The 25,363-nt window shown below is 42.4% G+C and overlaps 1 protein-coding gene across 1 annotated transcript in view; it reads right to left on the bottom strand.

The window, feature by feature from the left end:
* Positions 1-3,462: 3,462 nt before the first annotated feature.
* The window catches only part of PCBP3 (poly(rC) binding protein 3), a 73,558-nt gene continuing 51,657 nt past the window's right edge, over positions 3,463-25,363 (bottom strand). The window contains exons 9-15 of the mRNA XM_069733257.1: positions 24,445-24,519; positions 20,448-20,489; positions 19,112-19,190; positions 18,707-18,766; positions 8,247-8,299; positions 7,697-7,866; positions 3,463-3,804 (exon numbers count right to left, since the gene is read on the bottom strand). Of these exons, the coding sequence (XP_069589358.1) occupies positions 3,768-3,804; positions 7,697-7,866; positions 8,247-8,299; positions 18,707-18,766; positions 19,112-19,190; positions 20,448-20,489; positions 24,445-24,519 (516 nt within the window). The 3' untranslated portion in view covers positions 3,463-3,767. The remainder of the gene's footprint in view (positions 3,805-7,696; positions 7,867-8,246; positions 8,300-18,706; positions 18,767-19,111; positions 19,191-20,447; positions 20,490-24,444; positions 24,520-25,363) is intronic.

Raw genomic sequence — 25,363 nt, 5'->3', positions numbered from 1 at the left:
ATCTGATTGATTAAACCTGACCTTTTATAAACCTTTTGTACTAATTGGCATATTTAGAATTCAGAAATAATGAAAATGAGCCATAGATGAGCACAGAATAATATATATTCTCAAACTTTTCAATAAATAATTGCATACACATCAATAATCTCAAAGCATTAAGATGACAACATTATCATACTTAAATGAACTAAGTTTCATTCCACAATGAAGACATCAGAAGCTAAGGGATCCCCAATAATGAAATAATGATGCAAGAAATAGTAACTTCAGATGTGTCTGGAGCAGAAGAAAAATTTTGCCTAATGTCTCTGAATATAAGGTAAATAATCTGTGTATAGAGCAAATAGATGATACATTACATGAACTGAACAAGAAAGTCTATATACATACGTACATGGTCCACTATTAGGTCTTGAGAAGACACTGTTCTTAGAGAGATGACGACGGTGGTTGGAGCAATACATTTTCATAAAATTAGGATGTCAATGGGGACAAGGGTATATTACATCTCATTAAAGAGAATCTTTCACTAGGTTTTTCGTACCCCATCTGAGAGCAGCAGGATGTAGGGGCAGAGACCCTGCTTCCAGTGATATGTTACTTACTTCACAGGGTGGTGTAGTTTTTTATTAAAAACTGTTTTCTCTGCTGCAGTTCTCTGAATGCTGAGCTCTGTATAGCTCCACCCACACCACTAATTGGCAGCTTTCGATGTACACTGTGTATAGGAAGAAAGAAGCCAATCAGCGGTGGGGGCGGGGTGTAACTACCTGGCAGTAGGCCAAGTAGTACTCTAATCTAGTACTCCAGTCTCCTGCTGGTAAAACAGTGATTATATAAAAAATGCACTCAGCAGCCCAGTTAGTGCTACATCAATGGAATCAGGGTCTCTGACCCTACATTATGCCTCTTTCAAATTAGGTAAAAAAAAAAAACACATTAGGTAACATAAAAACATTACTTAGGGTCTTGTCATGCTGAGGTCTTATCAATTTTGCCTACTCCTTTGTTCCATGGCACGATACAGTAATGTCTTGATCCACTTGGTCATCTTTATAATTTGGTCACAAGCTCTTTCGTGAGACTCCTCGTGACCAAAACCCCCCAAAAAAGTGTCTGTCCAAGATTCAATCAGCCCTTCCTGGATCACGATCACTCTCACAGATTGAAACAAATGTGTGATCCTTTCTACTTTCTATCATCTTGTCTTCTTTGGATCTGACGTTTTATATTCGCACTGTTAGAGATTAATATATTTAAAGGGAACCTGTCAGCAGGATTGTGCACAGTAACCTACACACAAGGTCAGGTCTGCGCCGTTATACTGATTACAATGATACCTGGGTTGATGAAATCTGTCTTGTGGTTGTTGTTTAATCTTTATTCGTAGCTTTCAGTTAATGATATGCTCGTGCTCCAGGGCAGCCTGTGGGGGTCATGTGGTGCTCTGCTTAGATAATCATCAGTATGGGCTTATGATAGGTCACTGATCCTTCAGTGACCTGCCCCCTATTTGACATTTTGCATATACTATGGTGTGTTTAGAAAAAATAAATCGGCATTGAACAAAATGGCACCGGCTGTGGCATCTGCGCACTAGCATGCAAAGCATTATGCCTATAATACTGACAGGTAAAAAAAAACATAGTAGCCGATTTTTTTTCTCTCTAGCAGTAGCATCTATCAGAACAGCACCATTTTGATGAAGGTAATTTTTTTTTACCTGGCAATATTATAGACATAATGCTTTACATACTAATGCGCCAGCGCCATTTTTTTTCAAAGTAAATTTCTTTTTTCTGAACACACCATAGTATATGTGGTATGTAAAATAGGGGGCAGGTCACTGAGGGATCAGTGACCTGTCATAAGCCATACAGATGCATATGTGAGCAGAGCACCACATAGAGTCCCACCCACAGCCCGCCCCCACATCCACACAGCCCTGCCCACAGCCCGCCCACATCCCCACAGCCCCACCCACACATCCCCGCCCACAGGCCGCCCCTGAGCACGAGAATCTCATTAACTCAAAACTGAAAATAAAGATTAAAAAAACAACCACAAGGCGGATTTCATCAACTAAGGTATCATTGTAATCAGAATAACGGCGCCGACCTGACACTGTCTGTAGGTTACAGAGCACAATCCTGCTGCCAGGTTCCCTTTAAGTGAATATTGATAAAGAAGAGCATTGCAGAATAGGAAATAAAGGGCCCCTATTTATATGAACTGTTCTGGGCTGTATATTCAAACCAGTTATACTCGTAACTATAGCGGATACTAAATATATGGACACTGCCATGTGGTTAATTCAATGTTATGGTTAATTTTGGACAGAGGACTGACATTATACTGATTATAGAACAGAGTTGAGCAAAAATATTTGATTCAGCATCGAGTTCGCTGATCCGTGGCAGCCGGTTCATGGCAGTCTTCACTTCCGCACTTGGCATCTTAGGCCTGGCTTCATGGGTTGCTCTTGCCCTTACTAGGCACGTCATGGCATGGTGGGGTCTGATAAGTGAAAGAGGAACCTATAATTCCCGGCTGAGAATTCAGACGTGAAGGCCGCCACTTAGAACTGGGCTGGATGCCGCATCGGGGCAGCGCGAACCTCTTTGTGTTAGTGCTGGCTGTGTGGGTACCAATATTTGCCCTACTTTACATCAAAGGCTAAATGGTAGAAAATGGCAGCACGGTAGCACCCGCGTGTAGGTACTCAGTGGCCCTGGGGTGGGTAGATATTAATATTTCAGGATACAATATAGGGAGGATTATAAAGAGGACAGGATGGTACAAGACACTACTGTGTGCACATGGAAAGTGTGCATAGCACTGGCGGAAGTAGTCAAGAGGGACCCCCAAAGTTGTGTGACCCCAGAAAAGTAAGGATTAGGAAGGAAGACCAATCTATTAGTGTTAGTGAATTTCAAAGGGATTGTCTGGAAAAATATTACATGAAACATAAGGAGCACATTCCGTGTGCAGCATTTTAGAAAAGTCGTATTTGTCTTTGGATGCGTTCTTTGATCACAATCACCAAAATTTAGGGGAATTCTGTAAGAATTTAGTGCAAATGATCTGCAGTACCCCGCAGGAACCACTGACATACATAGCTCATTGTAGCCTATTAATGGATTGTATGCTGCAGACTGTAAAGAGAGTTTTACCTTCACGATAGCATCAATTAAATCATAACTCTATTAAATATGATGAGAACATGCTAATTACCTAATCGCTAAATCACAAACCCATTTCGGATTCATTTTCACGTTATCATTTCATTCAAGACGACACAACAAATACATGAAACAGCAGCAGCGTAATCCTTCACAGGCATATTGACTTGCCATTTTCCTAAAATTACTCTGTTTCCCCTAGGAAAATTGAATGCATAGTCTTTTATCACAAAAAATATTGTGCATGCACGTGCTGCTGTATGAACACCAAAAGTTACGGCTAAATACTCTGTATACTGAGCCCAGCTAGACTGTATGTAATGGCCGGCTATTGTAACATCATCTCTCAGCATGCATGTATTGCAATACATTAGTTACACATCAGAGCGTATCTGTCTGCTGGAAGCAATGGCTCATGATGGCGCTACATGGAATCACGCACACGAATCCTTCAGCATTCGTAAAGCAGCTTTGGCAAGTCCTGCATGTATCGCACAGGTCCTGTAGACGGGACGATGACAGAAAATAACAGAATGGATGGCTATGGGCCGAAGGGTCAGAGTAGGAAGTCATTGGAGGAAATTACAGCGTGCCCATCCCGGTAACCTCAGACGTCAGCCTGGAGAAAAAAGCAGAAACAGATGTAGTGTAAAGAATGGAGTAGTAAGGAGTTAAAAAGTTCAGACACACCAATAATAACTCTTTAAAGAGAACCTATCACTGGGCCAAAAGTGGCCAAATTTTGCTCTTACTTTATTCTCGCTGCTCCCCTGAGTATTATTTTTGTGTATTTTTTTTCATCCAAATTGTGTTTCCAGAGATATTGACCTTTTTATTCAGTGGCAATTTTTAATACTAACCAAGTAGGCGGTGTTCACATGATTTTTCGGGGGCGTGTCTTCAGTCTGCTCTGCATTACTATTCTGTAAGATACGCCCCCTTGGTAATGACTATTAATAGCAGCACTGAATAAAAAGACATATATATCCGTAACCGTATGGAGGATTAAAAAGAATGCAGAGTACTCAGGGGAGCAGAGGAAACAAAATAAGACTCTCCTGCAGTAGATGATAGAGGAGAAAATAGATCCAGCATAGACAATTTTGGACTGGAGATACTTTTGTTCTCTAAGAGATAGGCCACTGCCGAAAATGTCTGGCAGTGGCTCTTTCATAGAGAACACAGGTGTGCTCTGCAGACAGCTATTTATGGGGGGCTTCAGACAGATATAGTAAATCATTCCCAGTATATCAGTAAAAGCAAAATAATCAATGTGTATCCCACTTTATACAAATGTCAGTACTCTGCCATTCTCTGTAGTATAGCTCTATCTCTTCAATGAGAGCCGATATACTTTGCATCTAAGGTATCTCAACCAGTCAACCAGTACCCAGCTTTGTAATAATGAGGGGCAATCACCCCGAAATTGTTGTCTTATGGAGGAATCTTTGACTGGTATGAGATCGCTTACTTACTTCTGCATGAGAGCTCATTTTCATCATCATTTTCATCTTTTTTTCCGAGGAGAATTGCCCTTAAAGGCTTTCAATTCCTCCGAATGCATGTGATGTGCGCGAAGGCGAGGAGAGTGAAGCCACTGCTGATTGGCCGTAGGGATCACATGACATTGTTATGAGAAAGGCAGTGCCGACATCGCTGGAATGACGCCGGCACCGGAGGTGAGTATAGGTGTTATTATTTTACAAGAGGGAAACATAGGGATTGAGAAGGGAATGTCCAAGTAGTGGACAACCCCTTTAAATTATTCCTCTCTTCAATAGTAGCCCATGTGTTTCCTCAATAGTGTGTTTGTGTGTAGACATGCCAAATGCTGAGCTGATTTAGAGAAAGTATTCTGTGTGTTCATATTTCAATCTATTGCAAAAATCATACAGTAAGTACAGGCTGTCCCTGAGTTACGGATATCCACCTTACGAACAACTTATGTAGGGTCCTCTTCTTTCTGCCATCGTGAGCTGCGTCTCCGGCCTCTTAACTACAGCCCAGAACGTCCACTCACGTCTAGGCCTTGGAGGTCATTTTGTGTAGTAAGGTCGCAATGTTGTGACATCGAGATGTGCATAAGGACCTTATGACGCACAGTGACCATCTGAGGTATGGATGTGTCTACAAGTCCTGGCTTATAGTGAAGATAACGTAGAAAGAAAAGGACCAGATGATGGACAGCGAGCAGTGGGGTGGCCGGATAGTTCAGCAATTACGTTTTTTGTGGGTTTTTGTGCCAGCTCTGCTCCATTTTACATACAAATTCAGGTTAAGACTAGTCCTACAGAACTAAGCCTATATACAGTACAGACCAAAAGTTTGGACACACCTTCTCATTTAAAGATTTTTCTGTATTTTCATGACTATTGAAAAATGTACATTCACACTGAAGGCATCAAAACTATGAATTAACACATGTGGAATTATATACTTAACAAAAAAGTGTGAAACAACTGAAATTATGTCTTATATTCTGGGTTCTTCAAAGTAGCCACCTTTTGCTTTGATGACTGCTTTGCACACTCTTGACATTCTCTTGATGAGTTTCAAGAGGTAGTCACCGGGAATGGTCTTCCAATAATCTTGAAGGAGTTCCCAGAGATGCTTAGCACTTGTTGGTCCTTTTGCCTTCACTCTGCGGTCCAGCTCACCCCAAACCATCTTGATTGGGTTCAGGTCTGGTGGCTGTGGAGGCCAGGTCATCTGGCGTAGCACCCCATCACTCTCCTTCTTGGTCTAATAGCCCTTACACAGCCTGGAGGTGTGTTTGGGGTCATTGTCCTGTTGAAAAATAAATGATGGTCCAACTAAACGCAAACCGGATGGAATAGCATGCCGCTGCAAGATGCTGTGGTAGCCATGCTGGTTCAGTATGCCTTCAATTTTGAATAAATCCCCAATAGTGTCACCAGCAAAGCACCCCCACACCATCACACCTCCTCCTCCATGCTTCACGGTGGGAACCAGGCATGTAGAGTCCATCCGTTCACCTTTTCTGCGTCGCACAAAGACACGGTGGTTGGAACCAAAGATCTCAAATTTGGACTCATCAGACCAAAGCACAGATTTCCACTGGTCTAATGTCCATTCTTTGTATTCTTTAGCCCAAACAAGTCTCTTCTGCTTGTTGCCTGTCCTTAGCAGTGGTTTCCTAGCAGCTATTTTAGCATGAAGGCCTGCTGCACAAAGTCTCCTCTTAACATTTTTTGTAGAGATGTGTCTGCTGCTAGACCTCTGTGTGGCATTGACCTGGTCTCTAATCTAAGCTGCTGTTAACCTGCGATTTCTGAGGCTGGTGACTCGGATAAACTTATCCTCAGAAGCAGCAGTGACTCTTGGTCTTCCTTTCCTGGGGCGGTCCTCATGTGAGCCAGTTTCTTTGTAGCGCTTGATGGTTTTTGCCACTGCACTTGGGGACACTTTCAAAGTTTGCCCAATTTTTTCAGACTGACTGACCTTCATTTCTTAAAGTAATGATGGCCACTCATTTTTCTTTACTTAGCTGCTTTTTTCTTGCCATAATACAAATTCTAACAGTCTATTCAGTAGGACTATCCACTGTGTATCCACCAGACTTCTGCACAACACAACTGGTGGTCCCAACACCATTTATAAGGCAAGAAATCCCACTTATTAAACCTGACAGGGCACACCTGTGAAGTGAAAACCATTCCCGATGACTACCTCATGAAGCTCATCAAGAGAATGCCAAGAGTGTGCAAAGCAGTCTTCAAAGCAAAAGGTGGCTACTTTGAAGAACCTAGAATATAAGACATATTTTCAGTTGTTTCACCCTTTTTTGTTAAGTGTATAATTCCACATGTGTTAATTCATAGTTTTGATGCCTTCAGTGTGAATTTACAATTTTCATAGTCATGAAAATACTGAAAAATCTTTAAATGAGAAGGTGTGTCCAAACCTTTGGTCTGTACTGTAGTTCATAACCCGGTATAGCCTGTAAAAGTGAAACGTAATAACCCAGTATATTTTAGGTCTGTTTTTTGTATATGCTCATTCTCTCTCTCCATGTTTGACGAGTGTGAAAATAATTTCTGGTTTGGTGTAAGCTACACTATTTGCTCTGATTTACACAAGTCTGATGTTTTTTGTAACTGTGTGGGGTTCTCCGAAAATTTACAGAGAGCCCTGCCATCAAATAAAGGGATAGTGCGTGAATGAGAGGAAGATTCCACCTTATCCTGATATATACAGTGTCATAAACTTCCTGTATTCACATGAACAACTGATTTATCCAGAAAATAAAATGATAATGTTACATATTAAATTTTTATTTTTGTCTCTCTCATTGATCTCTACTACTGTTGGGTCCTGGCCTGCCATGTCAAGTGACAGCATGTGGTCTGCTGTGGCGAACACTGAAGGTAACAGTACACACACCCAGCCAGGAGACCCCTTCTTCTGTAGCGTCCGGGATCACAGAAGCGACCCTCAGCCAGGGTGTCTGCCGGCATTACAACTACCTTACACAATGCCAGAAATATTACCTGGCATTGATGAGGTACTGAGCAAGGCTGATGTTAGCTGGGCTTCCAGTGATAGTGATCTGACGCTCCGCTGACCCCTCCATGGCGCTGGCTATTTTGATTTGTGCTCCAGACATCTGTCGAATTTCATTGATTTTGGTCCCTTGGCGTCCGATGATGCAGCCTATTAGCTGAAAAATGAGAAAAGCTGCAACATATCCAGGCATGAAAGAGTACGGGAACAAAAGTTGTCCTAACTCATATAATATTTTGCAAATGGTCGGATATGACAACATCAATTGGCTCATAATAACCTCTTTCCTGCTAATGATTCCCAGCAAAGCCGAGGAAAGTTTCAGAACGCTAGCTCTGACGACTTTCACTTGAAGCTATTTGGATATGTATCATGTCGTCTAATTGTAAAAACAAATGGCACTGAGCCCCGAGTTATCTGTCCAATTGGCACATAGGGGTGAATTCCCATTTGCTTTGTTACGTAGGAATTATTTTGAGTCAATTACTCTTAAAATCATGTGAAAGAAGGACGTCAGTGATAAGGTGTCATACTCACATCATTTGGTATGGTGAGTTCATGAGTACTTGCCTGGGAACTGGCATCCATACCTAATACGTGAAGACATAGTGTTAGAGTAAAGTCATCCTTTCCAAATATCCTGACTACATTTGTAGCTCACCTTCACCTTCTCCTTGCTATCTCCTACTTGAGAGCACAATTTCATCTTTGGGCTCAACTTTGATCATATTTTCCAACATTATGCTCACTTAATTCGCAAGAAAAGTAGCCAAATTTCAAGCCAATACCAAGAATGTTCTTATTTTCCCAAGTACTTACCTGAACTGTATATGAGTGTTTGTAGATATTTGAGTCTTATTTATGTAATTTTTAACCTGTCACTTGTTGTGTGTGTTTTTTTTCACCTGGTTTTTCACTGTTCTCTTAAGTCTGGCATGATCTTTTTTTTTGCTCTTGTGCCTCTCACAGGAATTCCTGAGATCCTGCCCCCTCTTCCCTTTATTTATTTTACTCATTTACATAGCGCCATTAATTCCGCAGCGCTTTACAGACATTACCGGCACTGTCCCCAATGAGGCTCACAATCTAAATTCCCTATCAGTATGTCTTTGGAGTATGGGAGGAAACCGGAGAACCCGGAGGAAACCCAAGCAAACAAGTGGAGAACATACAAACTCCTTGCAGATGTTGTCCTTGGTGGGATTTAAACCCAGGACCCCAGTGCTGCAAGGCTGCAGTGCTAACCACTGAGTCACCATAAATGTAGTCTTTCTAGCCTACTGAGCATGGTCCTCAGAAAGGCTCCCATAGTGAAGAGTTGAGGACCATGTCGACTTGGCTAACAATACTAGATTTGCATACAGAAGAGAGAGGCCATATATCAGGAATGGAGAAGTGTAGGAATAAAAGAAAAACATTGATTCAGAGGAGAAGCAGATTTTACACCAAGTAAAAAAATAACATATTGAACCCCTAAAATACTGGTATTTCTACAGTACAGGAGCTGTAGCAGCATTGCACTGAAAATGTAGCATTCTTGTCTTTTCCTGAGAGGAATGAAATTGAAAATATATAAATAATTATACTGGAAGATCTTCTATGTCAAAAAGGTGTTCCATGTCAGAAAGTTTGCAGTCCAATAGTCCACCCCTTTAGGTCTTTGTGATTATCAACTCCACTTGACTAGTAAAGGGTCTTCAAGAGCACACAGTTCTCCAGCCTTCTGACTGAATTGTTGCTGAGGGTGGGCAGATGATGAGTGCGGACCAGAGTCTTTGGGTTTTACAGGACTGATATCCGCAGCTCTGGGTCTGGAAATGCCAGGCAGGAGAAAGTGAGAAACACTGTCAGAATTCTCTTGCACAGTTCAACGTATCATGGGGAAAGTGAGCAGTGATTTATCACTCAAGCAGATGATTGATGGGGACCAGGGTCTTGGAATTTTGCAGGACTGATAACAGCAGCTCTGTCTCAGGAGCTGACAGGCAGGAGGAGAGGAGCAACACTGTCAGACTTTTCTATGGAAATTAATGGGCTGGAGACAGGTGACTGGGATCTCAGGAGCTAACTGTCAAATCCCAGCATTTAATGTATTTAATGCATATGTTCAGCTATCTTCTGGTGGTCAATCACCTAGGCAATGGGCTGTCAACAATGTAAGATAAAAGATCTATGCAGGAGAATGATAGACTTAAGGCAAGGCAATGACTTGAGGCAAGTTAATTACAAACCAGCTTATTTTCATGCTTTCTAACCATATATACCATTTTGAATATATACAGTGGATACGGACAGTATTCAGACCCCTTTAAATTTTTCACTCTTTGTTTCATTGCAGCCATTTTGGTAAATTCAAAAAAGTTCACTTGAAAGGTTTCCGTATAGAAATCAGCTGATTGCTGGGGATCACAGGAGTCAGATTTGACAAGTACTTTATTTAATGTTAAAAGGATTGTACGTTATAAAAAATATTTTTTGGGGGGGCATGGATAGGCTAAGGCCTCTTTCACATTTCCATCGGTACGGGGCCGTCGCAAACCGTCGGCCCGACGTACTGACGGACGTTGTGCAAATAGTGCACAACGTGGGCAGCGGATGCAGTTTTCAGACGCATCCGCTGCCCATTATGAGTTCCGGGGAGGAGGGGGCGGAGTTCTGGCCGCGCACGCGCAGTCGGAAATGGCGGTTCCGACGGATGAAAAAAACGTTACATTGAACGTTTTTTCGTCACGACGGGCCGCAAAATCACAACGCATCCATTGCACGACGGATGCGATGTGTGGCCATACGTCGCAATGCATCGCTAATGCAAGTCTATGGAGAAAAAACGCATCCTGCGGGCAACTTTGCAGGATTTCCTCCAAAACGACACATTGCGATGTTGGCCAACTGAAGGAAGTGTGAAAGAGGCCTTAAAATAAAAAACAGTGTCATACTCACCTACCAGCGCTCGCTTGGATCAAGCTTAGGCCACTCCGGAGGTCTGTGCCAGCTCTGGAAGCAATATCTGCTCTGTTCAGGAACTCAGGGGACTGCTGCAAACTGCAAATAGCTTAAGGTGACCAGAAAATCATGTCATCTGATGATCTCCCGAGCTCGGAAATTTGGAGGCCTACTGTACTTAACACATTGAATTCTTTCTCATGTTCCGCAAACCAGTCCTGTACATTTTTGCAGTATGGCACCTTCTAATAAAAAAGACCACTGCCATTAGGGAATACCCTTGCCGTGAAGTGGTGTATTTGGTCTGTACAATGTTCATGTGGATTTCACATCCACATACAGATTTCTCATAGTGCACCGTGGTGCCATCACATCACCTGTCCATTGACAGACCAGTATCAGTAGAGGACGCTATTTCCATAGTCCAGTTCAAAAGCTCATTTGCTAATTTTAGGTACATTTCATTGTGAATATTGTTCACTACGGGAACTCTGACTAATCTGCAGCTACTCAGCTTCTTACACAACAAGGTGTGATGTAAGTTGCCTTCTAACACGTCACTATTGTAGCCAGCATTACCTTTGTAACCAATTTGTGCTACATTAGCTCTTCTGTAGGCTTGGACCAGGTAGAGTAGCCTTTATTCCCCCAAAGCATCAATGAGCCCTCAGTGACCATGACTTTGATGTTGTTTTTTTAATCTACTATCTATTGCATAATTCAACTAATCAACTTTAAAGGGGACCTGTCATGTCTCCACAAACTATTAAACTGCAGATATAGGGTTAATCTGCAAGTTATGCACTGCAATGCTGTCCACCTGCCTAAATGAAGGTGTGGCTACAGGGAGGAAATTAACTTCATTCCTTCCAGGAGCCAGCGGCTTCCAGTCATAGAGGCATGCTGGCGTGACTACAGTCACTGCTCAATATACAGTGAGCATCATCCGCACACACACCCCGACACTTTGATTGACAGCTGGCTCTCCTGGCATGCTAGCGTGGCTACAGTCACTGCTCAATACACAATGAGCGTTGGCTGAATGCACACCCCAGCACTTTGATTGATAGCCGGCACTGCTGGCATGGCTACAGTCACTGCTCAATGCACAGCGTTGGCTGCACACACACCCCAGCACTTTGATTGATAGCCGGCAGTGCTGGCGTGGCTACAGTCACTGCTCAATGCACAGCGTTGGCTGCACACACACCCCAGCACTTTGACTGACACCCGGCTCTGCTGGCATGCTGGCGTAGCTACAGTCACCGCTCAATACACAGTGAGCGTTGGCTGAATGCACACCCCAGCACTTTGATTGATAGCCGGCACTGCTGGCGTGGCTACAGTCACTGCTCAATGCACAGCGTTGGCTGCACACACACCCCAGCACTTTGACTGACACCCGGCTCTGCTGGCATGCTGGCGTAGCTACAGTCACAGCTCAATACACAGTGAGCGTTGGCTGAACGCACACCCCAGCACTTTGATTGACAGCCGGCACTGCTGGCGTGGCTACAGTCACCGCTAAATACACAGCATCGGCTGCACGCACACCCCAGCACTTTGATTGACACCCGGCTCTGCTGGCATGCTGGCGTGGCTACAGTCACCGCTCAATAAACAGTGATCATCAGCTGCACACCCCGGCACTTTGAATGACAGCCGACTATGCAGTTCCATTGTGAAGAGCAGCTGTTTGCAATGCTGTGATTGGTCACTGACGCCGCTATAGCATGCATATGACTTAAAGCCAGAAGCTTGTGCAATAAGTAAGCTTAATTTTCTCCCGGTAGCTCTTAGCTATTCACCTGCAGATTAACCCTACATTTGTAAGTTAATAGCATTGTGGGATATGACAAGTTTCCTTTAAGAGCTGACTTTTTAATTGCTGCCTCATGTATTCCACCCCTTGACAGGTACCACTGTCACAAGATAATCCATGTTATTCAGTTAGTTTTCATGTTATGGCTGATTGATATATGAGTGTATAGCTTATAATGTCAGGGCACTTGGAACAGGCCGACAATCACACAAGGAAGGGACAAATTGCTTGTTCATCGGGTGAATCCTTGTTCTTGGCAACGCACCATCCTGTCAGTCTGTGTAAGCAGGCTATTAAATAATTTAGCACCTATGTCATTTAAGGGCTGCCATCGAGCTGCCTAAATCCAGCCTTGCATTTGTGCTTCCTTATTTTGGCTTTGAGCAGTACGACACAGTTGCACTTAAAATCCTTTAAGGGAAGAAATGCATATAAAGATAGATATATAGTGCACATTTAAGTGGTACAGTGCCTGTTTAATTCAAATGCTAATTGTAGTGTGTGTGTCACTAAAGGTACCTTCACACATAACGATATTGTTAACGATATCGTTGCTATTTGTGACGTAGCAACGATATCGTTAATGAAATCGTTATGTGTGACAGCGACCAACGATCAGGCCCCTGCTGGGAGATCGTTGGTCGCTGAATAAAGTCCAGAACTTTATTTCTTCGCTGGACTCCTGCTGACATCGCTGGATCGGCGTGTGTGACACCGATCCAGCGATGTCTTCACTGGTAACCAGGGTAAACATCGGGTTACTACGCGCAGGGCCGCGCTTAGTAACCCGATGTTTACCCTGGTTACCATGCTAAAAGTTAAAAAAAACAAACACTAGATACTTACCTTCCGCTGTCTGTCCTCCAGCGCTGTGCTCTGCTCTCCTCCTGCACTGTCTGTGAGCCGGAAAGCAGAGCGGTGACGTCACCGCTCTGCTTTCCGGCTCACAGCCAGTACAGGAGGAGTGCAGAGAAGCAGAGCGCAGCGCTGGAGGACAGACAGCGGTAGGTAAGTATCTAGTGTTTGTTTTTTTTTACTTTTAGCATGGTAACCAGGGTAAACATCGGGTTACTAAGCGCGGCCCTGCGCTTAGTTACCCGATGTTTACCCTGGTTACCGGCATCGTTGGTCGCTGGAGAGCGGTCTGTGTGACAGCTCTCCAGCGACCAAACAGCGACGCTGCAGCGATCCGGATCGTTGTCGGTATCGCTGCAGCGTCGCTTAATGTGAAGGGGCCTTAATGCTATGTCAATGCTCAGACGCACAGGTTCAGCTCAGGCAGTACTGGCGTTTCGCAGGTGAGCGCTGTTAATCAAAAGTGCTTGAAATCACCAAAATGCAAATTGAGGAGTCTTAACGGTGCATTGTGCCACGCCAATGGTCACGCAGAAAACCCTTATTTGCATTTAAACTAAAATTAATTTTCACAGGCACTGTACCACTAAAATGTATAGCGCTGGTATTACTAGTAGTACTGGTAGTTTACTCTGCATTTTGGTGTGACAGACTCCCCTTAACCTATTTCTAGTCTATTGTGATTCAGCATCTAGTATGAAACTGGAATATTTTACTTTCTGCATTATTTTCTGATGATTCAGTCCATTCCGTATAAATAAATTTGTCATGTGTAAATAAATTTGTGCAAATGCTAAATACTGACTTTTTGCAGATTGAGTCCAATTGCTAACATCTTAGGGTGCGTGCACACGTTCAGGAAAATTCTATTGCAAATCCTGATGTGTTGGCAGGAAAAACGCTGCATAAAATGCGCTCGTTTTTGTTGCATTTTTCTGGATGCATTCGGGTATGTGCACACGCTGCGGATTATTCTGCAGATTTTTCCAGACTGATTTTGGTAAATCCGCAGGTAATCCGCACTGCGGATTTCCTGTGGATTTACCGCTTTTTTTGCGTTTTTTGTGCCGATTTCACCTGCGGTTTTACACCTGCGAATTACTATTATGGAGCAGGTGTAAACCGCTGCGGAATCCGCGCAAAGAATTGACATACTGCGGAGTAAACAACGCAGCGTTTCCACGCATTTTTTGTCCGCAGCATGTGCACTTTGGATTTTGTTTTCCATAGGTTTACATCGTACTGTAAACTCATGGAAAGCTGCTGTGAATCTGCAGCGGCCAATGCGCTGTGGATCCGCAGCAAAATCCGCAGCGTGTGCACATAGCCTTCTTGTAGCAGATTTTTCCTAACTCATTAGTAAAGGTGAAATCTGCAGTAAAAAATGCTGAAAGAATTTCAACATGCTGCATATTTAGACCTCTCAGGAAAAATAGGCAACATGTGCATGAGATTTTAGAAATCCCACTCACTTTGCTGGTACTAAGAAATCTTTCTGGTTTTGTGACAAAATTGCGCAGAAAAATATGAAACCTGAAACATTCTGTGCAATCCGGGGTGTGGCCTCCCTGTTTCTGAGCTAGAGATTGTATATAAGACTTCCCCAGTCTGGTGTTCCCTGGTTGGGCCCAGTCCTTTTGTCTGTCCTTATTCCCACTGATGTCAACATTGACACATGGTAAGGTTAGAATATTAGACAGTGTAGGACTGTCCCAATCAGAGTTACCTTGACGCAGTGGGATGGCTTTTGTGCTATGTTTTGATCAAAGAACAGTATTACTAAAAACACTGTTATTTAAATGCACTTTTGCTTTTTTACTTAGTCACATCAGGGTTTTTGCTTACTTTCTCTCTTGTAGGTTTTAATGTTTTGTGGCCATTGTGAACATGCGTTTAACTTCTGCATGTGTACCAACTCAAGTGAAGCTCATTTTTTGTGTTTTTTTTTTCTTTGTATTGTTCCATTCTGTGCAAGCCGGGGTGTGGCCTCCCTGTTTCTGAGCTAGAGATTGTATATAAGGCTTCCCCAGTCTGGTGTTCCCTGGTTGGGCCCAGTCCTTTTGTCTGCCCTTATTCACACTGAGGTCAACATTGAGACATGATAAGGTTTTAATATTAGACAGTGTAGGACTGACCCGTTCAGAGTTACCTTGACGCGGTGGGATGGCTTTTGTGCTATTTTTTGATCAAAAAACAGTATTACTAAAAACTCTGTGTTATTTAAATACACTTTTGCTTTTTTACTTAGTCACATCAGGGTTTTTGCTTACTTTTTCTCTTGTAGGTTTTAATGGTACTCTCGTAAATACATGGAAAACTGCTGCAAATCTGTAGCGGCCAATCCACTGCGGATCCGCAGCAAAATCCACAGTGTGTGCACACACTCTTCTTGTTGCAGATTTTTCCTAACTCATTAGTAAAGGTGAAATCTGCAGTAAAAAAATGCTGAAAGAATTTCAACATGCTGCATATGCTATCAGGAAAAAAGGCAACATGTGCATGAGAGTTTAGAAATCCCACTTACTTTGCTGGTACTAAGAAATCTTTCTGGTTTTATGACAAAATTGCGCAGAAAAACATGAAACAAAAATGCAACGTGTGCACATACCCTTGTTCATTTTTTGTTGACATTTAATTTCTGACTTCCCCCAAGGGTTTGCATCATTTTGTATTCAAGTAAAATAACAGAGCGATTCTCATGTGATTTATAACCGGTTGCAAAAAGTACAATAAGTCGCTTTCAATAACCAGAGACCTAACTATACACTGCTATTCCTATTCTCTAGGGATCACGTTTTGTCCAGTCGCTTCCAAGCTGTGTTTCTGCTGAAAAATACCACTAAGGCCATGTTCACACAGTGCGTTTTTTACCGCGGAACCGCGGCGGTTTTGCCGCTGCGGTTCCGCAGCTGTTTTCCATGCAGGGTACAGTACACTGTACCCTATGGAAAACAGGACACACTGTGCACATGGTCCGGAAATTGTAAAAAAAAAGCCGCGCTGAATAGCTCCCGGAAAAAAGAAGGAGCATGTCAATTCTTCTTCCTGAACCGCAGCGGTTCTGCACCCATAGACCTCCATTGTGAGGTCAAAATCGCAGTAAAACCCGCAGATCAAAAATATATCTGCGGGTTTTACTGCGATTTGATGTGCAGAACCGCTGCAGCAGGAAGTGCGGGGGAGCGGGCGGAAGTGCGTGGGCGGAGTGTGGCTGCCCCCCCGTGCTCCGATCCCGCCCCCCCGTGCTCCGATGCCCCCCCGTGCTCCGATGCCCCCCCCCAGTGCTCCGATGCCCCCCCCGTGCCCTAATCTCCCCCCCTTATACTTACCCGGCGTCCCGGTGTCCGTCCGGCCGTCTTCTCCCTGGGCGCCGCCATCTTGCAAAATGGCGGGCGCATGCGCAGTGCGCCCGCCGAATCTGCCGGCCGGCAGATTCGCTCCAAAGTGCATTTTGATCACTGAGATATAACCTATCTCAGTGATCAAAATAAAAAAATAGTAAATGACACCCCCCCACTTTGTCACCCCCATAGGTAGGGACAATAAAAAAATTAAGAATTTTTTTTTTTTTTTCCACTAAGGTTAGAATAGGGTTAGGGTTAGGGGTAGGGTTAGGGGTAGGGTTAGGGGTAGGGTTAGGGGTAGGGTTAGGGGTAGGGTTAGGGGTAGGGGTAGGGTTAGGGGTAGGGTTAGGGTATTTTCAGCCATTTTAGCCCTAAAAAGCTTCCTAGGAAACACACAGTAAAAAAAGGATAAAAAAACGCATCAAAAAACGCATCAAAAAACGCATCAAAAACGCATCAAAAACGCATCAAAAAAGGACAAAAAAAGGACCTGCGTTTTCTGCCAAGAGCTGCAGTTTTTTAAAAAAACTGTCCTGAAAAAAAAAGGATGGAAATCCTGAACGTGTGAACATACCCTAACAAGTAATCAGATTTCACAACTGCATTATCCACAATAGGACTGATCTGATTCAGATTCTGCGGGAACATGATCATGACTGTTTAGAATTGGAGAGGAAAAAATTATTTCTGGAAAAAAAATCAATGAAGTGAAGTTGAATTGTTGGAATATTTTACTGTGAAATGGTCAGACTATTTAATAAAAACTTAAAGAGGGCTCATCACGTCATCGATATGTTTTTTTTTAACCTGGTTTTAATGTCATAGTTCTGAATTTGGGGTTGTCTTTTGCTCCTGTGCCTCTCTGCTCTTGAGATATGGACCTCTCTTCCCTATAAATCACTTTTTAGACAAGTGGGTGTAGTCCTTAACTCTATATGGACATCTTAACACCCAATTGGCAGAAAAAAAAGACTAGATTTATATCCAGGCAAGATGAGCCATATTTCAGGAATAGAAAACGCATCGGACCAAAAACTAAATAATGCCACAATTCTGGATAACAGCGGCATTTACACCAGATAAAATATTATATATTTATGGCAAGTGATAGGGCCTCATTAGAGAGTAACCATCATTGAAATTTTTATTTCAGAAATAAATAGTACACATGAAAATAAGAAACGTTGTAATATATCTTATCAGAGGGATGTGCTTCTGTCCTCTCCAGAACTGATCTTCCATTCTCTGTTCAAGGATGAAAAATGTAAAATCTCTATTCAGTGAAGATAGACACATTACTGAGATAGGAGTTGACAGTTGGTGCTTTTAAAATTTTATGGAGATGGTAGTAGGGAGGAGCTAGAAGCAGATACAGACATTCTGCTGCAAGTTTTCCTGTAAGCGCTCACCAGGTGAGGTAGAGCTGCTAAGCCACTGGCCCGGGTGGGTGCACAAGACACAGGTGTTGGTGCAGCTTCCAGAGGACACCATGGGAACTAAGACTAACTTTAAACTCAGGAGAAAATGGACAGATGGAGTGGAACCCAACAGAGATGGATACGAGTTGAAACACAGTAGTAGGAACCCTAGAGTTTCAATCCAACGGGTGTGGGTGGCAATGGGCCAATCACTAAAGACACATTCTACCTGTGAATTTAGAAATTTTGGAATGGCTGATCAGTCCAGGAGGACAAAGAAACAGAATTCTCTAATAAGATATATTATAAAGTTTCTTATTTTCATGTGTACTATTTACATATATGAAAAATGAAAATGACGGCTACTCTTTAAGTGTATATAGGATTCTTAGGATGGATCATTATTACCGTAAATCTGTGATTGATACGAGAATGATATGTAAAATGTGTCTCCACCACCTTCCAACCCTTTATATTTGGTCCACAATCTTCTAGTGTTCTAACTTTATTAAGATCCAACTTTTACATAAAGGTCATCCACCCAATGAACTTTAGATCAAATAGTGGAGACTCCTACAATAATAAATATATCTACTTCTGATATGAATGTTTTACCTGCTGACTGGCCCATCAAGTTTTGAGCTTCTTCAGAGGAATGTAAGGGCAGCTTTTCTCCTAAGGAGAAAGAAGAGATATATTGAACGTTCTTGCCCTTGAGGATATTAATCTTTTGCATCATCTAAAAAAGCTCATAAATTGATGAGAAAATGGAATAACTCCGGCAATGCTACTAAATACAGATGACTATGTCTACCAAAGATCCACCAGAAGTTATCTAAGACCCAACCACTTATTATAGAGTGCAAGCTGATGGAGTTATCAGAACATTACTACGTACAGTGTATTAAAAAAAAGAATTTAGTTCAATAAAAAACAATAAATGAACAAAAAAAATGAAATGCCTGAGACGTGAGAAGAGAAAAGAAGGAAGACTCTAGAACGGGAAAGTTGGGTACGTACCAGGGAAAGCAGGGGTGGTCTGTCCGAGGGGAGTAAAGGGGGTTTGCTGCATGGCCAACTGGTGGAGCTTGGTCAACTGCTGAGGGGTAGGAGGGACATTAGAACTAAGAAGGTTATTGTTAGAGAGTACAAGAAGTCACAGGCACAAGAAAACAGAGTCAAATAATAAAAGAAAACAAATCAGCAGGTTGCCATGGGACATGCACACACAATGTAGAGAAGAAAATGGCCCAAAATGACAAGAAGTATGTGACCTAACAATTCCCCCTTAAAGGGGTTGTCCAGTGAAAACAAGTTATCACCTGTCCATGAAATAGGTGATAACTTACATCGCTGGGGATCGAAGGGATGATTTTTACCCCATTGCGGTACCTTTATCCTAGTTACAAAATGATTCAGCAGTTGAGATACCTGACTGCCGCTCTATTTGTCTTCCTTTGAGTTGCCAGAAAAAGTCAAGCATAAAGCTAAGCAGCCCCGTAGAGAACGAGTAGAGCACAAATCACATATGGGTGCTACTGCTCCATTCTAATGGGGACAAAATGACCCTCTTCTACCGATTGGTGCAGGTTCCATAGCTCGGACACCCACCAATCAACAAGTTATCACCTACCCAATGGATAGCAGATAGCTTGCTTTCATTGGACAACTCCTTTAAAACTTTGACGAAATTAACAAATATTTCTGTGATGGAGCATATATTCTTCATGTTTACATAATGGGGCATTCTTTTTTCATATGTTCATTTGTGTTGCATTTATTTATTTATTTTTGTCAGTTGTTGGAAAGTCATTTTTCATTTTGACCATTCATGCGCTTTTGGCAAAGTCTATGATATCTTGCTGGATAATGTCCATTGGTACCAGGCATTATAGGCCACCATAGATCTGCATTATAGCTGTACATAAAACAGCAAGAAGCTGAAGAATTCCACATGTCCTTATGGAAGGCTCTAGTATTCAGTATTGTCATCATGAATTAGAAGATGTAAATCCTCTATGGGCTGTGTACATATTATACGCATCGGCTTGACCATACAGGCTACTTATGACATTTTTATTTAGAATTTGGATTATGTTTCTCTTTTATCCTGTGTAAATCTGTCAACCATATGAGAAAAAGTAAGAACAAGTTATGAAGCGTAAACCTGATGGAGCCAAGTCCTCTTTCCATTGTGACGCACGTTCCATGGCCGCCCATCGAGTAACAAATACAGAGCTCCCATCTCAGACATATTAATATTATGAGCTAATATTAATTATCAATAACATCAGCATGCTGGGGAAGAAAGTGTAAGGAAGAGGAGGGTGATATATAATGAGAGATGAGAACTCACATCAGGGTGGGGGATTGCGTACTGTCCTTGGATAGAATAGGCCTGAAACAGAAGGGGAAATAAAATCAGAGAGGTATATAGATATGGAAATATAGTCATAGCCAAAGAGTAGAAGACCATGGATGAGTCCTACATGACCCAGGGACCTACAATGAAACATTTCACATCTATTTCCTAATGTAGAATCGTGCATGCTTTCCATTCACGCGGCTCATACCGGCTCAGAAAGTACAAGAATAAGACAATAAGAGGATGACAAATGTTATCAGCAGGGCTGCCAATCCCATATAAAATATGTGCACAACGTGGCTAAAAGTTGCCACTTATTGCAGTCATTAAGGGATTCAATGCTGTTGTGCAAGAAATAGTAAAACTCCAATGGAAAGCAATGTACGCTCAAAATGAACGCAACCTTTCCAGTGATGAGAAAAGAAGGTTCACGACTCCATCACCATGCAAAAGTTGTCATGTTTGTGGAGTCACATAAGTCCTAAAGGAAAAGATCTTCCATCAAGCTGAATAGGACAGTATTAGACCTTTCAATTGATTTATATAAGTTCATTCTAGATTTATATACATATAAAAGATGAAAGAAAATGTGATCTTGATGAAAGGAGGTAAAGCCCAGTGCTCTTTAATTACTGCACTCTCATGCCAGGGAGTATAGTGGCATCTTGTGTTTACTATAGTGTATTACAGTTTTCAGGTTTCTCAGAAAAATGACAAAATATAGAGTTGGTGGTATCTATAAACGGATTGTGCCATCAAACACTGACATACTGCTTAAATCAATTTTTTATGTTTTGTATTTAAGAAAAAAATTATATTTTAAAATATATATAATATATTATAATATATAATATTTGTCTACCAGACCAATGCCCAAATCCCATAACCTCCCTATCCAACATCACTGAAGGGGGCTTAATTGTCTCCTCTCGAAATCGCACCTCACCACCTATGCGCTCGACCCCATCCCACCTCCTCCCCAACCTCACCACCACACTTATCCCATCCCTAACCCACCTCTTCAAGCTATCACCATCTTCTGGCACCTTCCCTTCTGCTTTCAAACGTGCCACAATCACGCCTATCCTTAAAAAGCCAACCCTCGATCCAACTGCTATGTCCAGCTATCGCCCAATATCACTGCTCCCATTCACTTCCAAACTCCTGGAGCAGCACGTCCACTCTGAACTTTCCTCCCAGCTCACATCTAACTTGCTCTTTGACAATCTACAATCTGCCCCATCACTCAACTGAGACAGCCCTGATCAAAATCACTAACGACCTACTTACCGCGAAAGCTAATGGACAATACTCTGTACTCCTCCTTCTAGACCTGTCCTCTGCTTTCGACACGGTTGACCACTGCCTCTTACTACAGATCCTTTCCTCCTTTGGCATCAAAGACCTCGCCCTATCCTGGATCTCCTCGTACCTTTCCAAACGCACATTCAGCGTCTCTCACTCCCACACCACCTCCTCACCCCACCATCTCTCTGTTGGGGTCCCTCAAGGCTCTGTTCTAGGACCCCTACTCTTCTCCATCTATACACTTGGCTTGGGACAACTCATAAAGTCCCATGGTTTCCAGTACCACCTCTATGCTGATGACACTCAGATCTACCTCTCTGGCCCAGACGTCACCGCTCTGCTGTCCAGAATCCCAGAATGCCTATCAGCCATATCCTCCTTCTTCTCCTCTCTCTTCCTCAAACTCAATGTGGACAAATCTGAACTCATCATCTTTCCTCCATCCCATAGATCTTCCTTACTTGACCTATCTATCGCAATCAATGACATCATGCTTTCCCCCGTACCGGAAGTCCGCTGCCTCAGAGTAACCTTCGACTCTACCCTGTCCTTCAAACCGCACATCCAAGCTCTTTCCACCTCCTGTCGCCTCCAGCTCAAAAATATCTCCAGAGTCCGTCCTTTCCTCAACCGTCAATCTACTAAAATGCTTGTGCACACCCTCATCATCTCCCGCCTTAACTACTGCAACATCCTTTTCTGCGGCCTCCCTGCTAACACCCTTGCACCTCTCAAGTCCATCCTTAACTCTGCTGCCCGACTAATTTATCTCTCTCCTCGCTACTCCTGATTCCCCCTCTGCAATTCTCTTCACTGGCTCCCATTCCCTCAGCGTATCCAGTTCAAATTACTAATACTGACCTACAAAGCCATCCACAACCTGTCTCCTCCATATATCTCTGAACTAATCTCCCGATATCTTCCCTCATGTGATCTCCGGTCCTCCCAAGACCTCCTTCTCTCCTCCACACTTATTCGCTCCTCATCCAACCGCCTCGAAGACTTCTCCCGAATATCCCCCATCCTCTGGAATTCTTTGCCCCAACACGTCCGACTATCAACCACATTCGGATCCTTCAGGCGGAACCTGAAAACCCATCTCTTCAGGAAAGCCTACAGCCTACTGACCCCGCTGCCTCCTCATCACTACCGAAGCTACCACCTCACCAACACCAGAGCTCCTGCAACCCTCAACCTAGTGTCTCGTTCCCCATAATCCTGTAGAATGTAAGCCCGCAAGGGCAGGGTCCTCGCCCCTCTGTATCAGTCCGTCATTGTTAGTTTGTTTACTGTAAGTGATATCTGTAACTTGTATGTAACCCCTTCTCATGTAAAGCACCATGGAATCAATGGTGCTATATACTGTAAATTAATAATAATATATGTATATTTAATATTTTTAATGTTTTTTTAATTATTTATATAAGTATATGTTTCTTATTTTCCTATTATATTAAAAAAATCTTACAGTTTTCGGGCTGGCAGCTAGATCTATTCTAGACTCACATTTCTTGTTCTTTTAGGTAATTCACATGTACATAAGCAGCAACAAGGTGACTCAGATTCTATCTTTTGTATCGAAGCATCTAAGGAGTGAGTGCAATGGTCATTGTGAAAGGGACAGCAGGCTCAGCTGTGACATCGTTTAGCGTGATTGGAGGATGGTGTCTTATCAGCTTTGTATGTGAAGTGTCACCTGTCATTGTAATCCTACCTGTGATGATAATGAGACTTCTGAAAAGTCTCCAGTAAACTACAGAAAGTATGAGTCCAACATAGCCCTATTGATCAGTATGAAAATTGAAAGGTTTCAATTTCGTTTAATACAGATTGAAATATGAAAAACAATTATTGTCCAAAAAATATATAAAAAAATACATTTAACATGAAAATTGATTTAAACAATAGGTTATTTTTTTTATTATATATTTCATTTCGGTTCTATAGGGATAATGTTTGTTCATTTTCATTCAAACTATTGTATATTACTTTTTTAAAAGACAAATCCTTGTTACCCGCTAATAAATTTGTCATTCCTCTTTTTTTTTCCCTACGGGAAAATGTTGCTTCCATGTAAGTAACTAGTTATAAATAATTCATGCATAAATCTTTGATCCATCATCATAAAGTCTGTGCTAGATTCGATTCTTTCTACTTGACACTTTGCTCACGAGTTGAACTGTTCTAAACATCTGCGGATAGTTACAACCTAGATGTCATTAAGATAACAAAACTATTCGGATTAGTCCCATTAGTTCCCTAATTATGTTGCATGCAACCATGACACTAAATTTACCCACCCATTCATGCAGAAGATGAGGGATCATTAACTTTAAGTCACACTGTCAGACCATTTTGGTAAAATACGGCATACTGTATAAGGCCCCATGCACGTGGGAAATTCGAAATTGATCGGGATCATTCCAATATCGTACTGAAATCATTCTCATTTAGAAGCAAAGTTTTACTTTAGAGACATCACATTAAACTAATTTTTCTGTTGTCTGCATTAATTTATGTACACTGCAGAGTCTTAGAGCTAATGATCCAGTCTTGATGAGTGATAACTTGAAGGATGAGAAAACATGCAAGAAAATTTTGGCAAACTAACGGGCAGAGGCTGGTGCTGCAGCAATAGGCTGAGGTTGGCAGTGGAGGCGCCCAGCGGATCCGCTCTTACCTGACCACCTGCAAAAATGACAGGGGCGGAGGCGGGTTTTGGACGGTAAGGGATGGTGGCACCTTTTGGTGGGGACTAGGAAAAGGGATAGGAGAGGGAGAGATAATATTAGAGTACCCCCCTCACCAGGAAAAAAACAATAGCCACTTGGTAAAAAATAAATAAATAGATAAAACTACAGATCCTACAATAATTAGTGGTGAGTGAACGTGCTCGAATAAGAAGTTATCCGCCCATGCTCGGGTGCTAACCGAGTGACTTTGGCATGCTTGAAAAATATTTTCGAGTCCGCGCAGCTACATGTCTCATTGCTGTTCGACAGCCACAACACATGCGGGGATTGCCTGTTTCTTAGGGAATCCCTGCTGTCGAACAGCCACGAGACATGCAGCCACCGGGACCTGAACGTATTATTCGATCACATCGAAGACACTTGGCTAGCACCCAAGTATGCTTGAATAATGCCTTATCTGAGCACGTTCACTCATTACTATAAATAATACAAGGTGTATAAATAGGTAACACTGTTTATATCCATCTGAAATTAAAGGGCTGGTCGAAGGGGATGTTGAGTGTCGGACAATCACCAATTTTATATGATCCTACGATTACTTTTTCTAAGGCTAGACCAACAATATAAAAGTCATGGCCTTCTCCTTTAACTACCAATTTAGGATTGATTGGTCAAGCATTGATATATTTTTGGGAAAAGAAACCTCAACTTGTGTCATAAATTGTGTTATCACTCATGATACACGTGTCCTATATTGCTTCCGTGAATGTAGCCACCATATGAACTGCTTGATTTACTTTGGAGTCAAGAGGTTCATAATCACATGCAAGTGTCCTTTCTAGTTCTGCCTCTGGCTGCATCACAATGGCTTTCTTCCATGTGGATACCAGTTTGGTCCTTGGAATC

This window comes from Ranitomeya imitator, chromosome 7 (assembly GCF_032444005.1).
Source record: "Ranitomeya imitator isolate aRanImi1 chromosome 7, aRanImi1.pri, whole genome shotgun sequence".
NCBI classification, from domain to species: Eukaryota; Metazoa; Chordata; class Amphibia; order Anura; family Dendrobatidae; genus Ranitomeya; species Ranitomeya imitator.
This window is presented reverse-complemented; position numbering and strand designations above follow the sequence as displayed.